At 37.4% G+C, this 2144-nt stretch overlaps 1 protein-coding gene across 2 annotated transcripts in view; it reads right to left on the bottom strand.

The window, feature by feature from the left end:
* Positions 1–2144, bottom strand: part of ttc13 (tetratricopeptide repeat domain 13) — a 20123-nt gene that overhangs the window by 16902 nt on the left and 1077 nt on the right. For both annotated transcript variants that reach the window (XM_034899686.1, XM_034899687.1), the window contains exon 2: positions 48–142. In XM_034899686.1, the coding sequence (XP_034755577.1) occupies positions 48–142 (95 nt within the window). The remainder of the gene's footprint in view (positions 1–47; positions 143–2144) is intronic.

Below are 2144 nucleotides of genomic sequence, written 5' to 3'. Positions count from 1 at the left end.
CTGTGTTCCTGTGTGTGTGTGTGTGTGTGTGTGTGTGTGTGTCTCACCAGGATCTTCTCTGCATTAAGTGAGAAGACTGACTCGCAGGGCGGGCTGCTTCCCTCTTCACAGTCCGGGTCCTCCAACTGTAAAATAGAGGACTCTAATAAAAAAAATTAAAAAAAAAAAAAGACATTGTGAGCATTTATTATGGGAAACACTCGGCACCACAGTCATGTATCTCAGCACGTTACACACGTGTGTGAATACATTTAATATTCCAAATTTTCCCAATTTCCCATCCTGCCGATCCATTAGTCTGTCAACGTTACATTTAAGTAACTCTAAGTCTCATATTTTAAAGAAGAAATGTGTCCAACATCACGCATGTCGGCCATGTTGTTCGACTAACTCCACATTCTGTAGAACTTCCAATGAGTATTTAAATATAATATAATATAATATAATATAATATAATATAAACCGTCGCTGTACATAGACAATTGACTGCAAAGCACAAGCACTTTGCCAAAGAATCGGCCCATTTCTGGTGATTTTCCACGGCAACCATTGCAATCATCAGACAGCTGAACCAATAATAATAACAATAATAATAATAATAATAACAACAATAATAAAACTTTACATTTATATTATCCATTTCACTGCAATACATCCTGCTGCTACTGATATTGGCACTAGTCATAATCAACTTGTAATGATAATAACACATTTTTAATTTTTATATTGCACACTTATAAATAAACTCTCTCTTTTTACTTGTCTTCTGTTTCTTTTCCTTTTTTTGGGAGCTTTGCAACGAAATCTCTCTCAATAGTTTATGTGAACATGCAGCTGAATGACAATAAAGTCTAAAGTCTAAGATCACAGTGAACGCCGAGTCTCTTTTAGAGACTATCAGAGTTCTGGTACCAGTGTGTGGTGATCTGGACTAAAGCCTGGACAGGGACTAGTTTAAAGAGTCTCCATTGCATTCCCACAAAAAGATAACAATCATTTATAATCATTAATAATAATCTTTTTCTTCAGTTATGTCATTTTTATGTGGTGAGATGGATTAAAACATGGATAAAAAGGACTTATTTATTAAGGATCCATTGCAAAACCACACAAGGATTACATAACTTCGAGTCTATCATCCATCACATCTTTCAAAAAGGCCCAAACAGCTCCTTAATTAACACTTGCACGCATTAATCGTTCATGTGTTCATGTCCAAGCCTTGTTTGCATTGTCCGTATTTGTCTAGCACAACTAATGTCTTGTATAAATGTCTTTGTCCTTAAATAAACTGTTATTTTAGTTGTCTAAATCTGTCTAGTCCTCATCGAGGTCCCGTCCAAACGTCTGTCCCGACGTGCTGTAGCTGGGTCTTGTGTTCCTGCTGAAAACCAGGTCTTGAACCGAGTCAGGCCCGTTTGCATTGTAACGTAACGTCACTTTTTGACTTTCCTGTATAATAAATATGAAGAGAAATGAATGAAATAACTCTGCTGGTTGCTTAGGAGGCAGGAAAAGGGATCACAACAACTGGCAATAAGACAATAAGGTCCAAACGGATGTTACGCTAGGGCGAAAACATGCAAGAACACGGCTACAGGGCTTTAAGATATTTAAGAAATCCCTAAAAATAGCTCTTTATTTCAGCATGCATGCATTAAGCCGAGCAAGCATCAAGAAATTCAACCGAATGTCAACCTGTAAAACCAGTTCACCTGACCCCGAGTCCTCTTCCACCAAAACACACACACACACACACACACACACACACACACACACACACACACACACACACACACACACACACAGTCATGAAAGCTGAGATTTGATAGAAGAAATAAAAGGCTGGGTGCATCGGTTAAAGGCAGAATCCACCAGAAACTAACTCGCCATCATTTAAATAATGTTTCAAATTGTGTATTTTATTAATTAACTTTGCTTTTGACCTCTGGGTTTAAGCTAAAATATGCAGTTTGTGAGTTTTATTTAGAGTATCAATTCATAACAAGAGTTATCTCGAGACACTTTACAGATAGATCAGGTCTAGACCTCTCTATAATTTACAAATAGAGCAGGTCTAGACCTCTCTATAATTTACAGGTAGAGCAGGTCTAGACCTCTCTATAATTTACAGGTAGAGCAGG

The sequence above is a fragment of the Etheostoma cragini genome, chromosome 18 (genome assembly GCF_013103735.1).
Source record: "Etheostoma cragini isolate CJK2018 chromosome 18, CSU_Ecrag_1.0, whole genome shotgun sequence".
Taxonomy (NCBI): Eukaryota; Metazoa; Chordata; class Actinopteri; order Perciformes; family Percidae; genus Etheostoma; species Etheostoma cragini.
The sequence above is the reverse complement of the archived record's forward strand: the minus strand, read 5'-3'. Positions and strand labels throughout refer to the sequence as shown.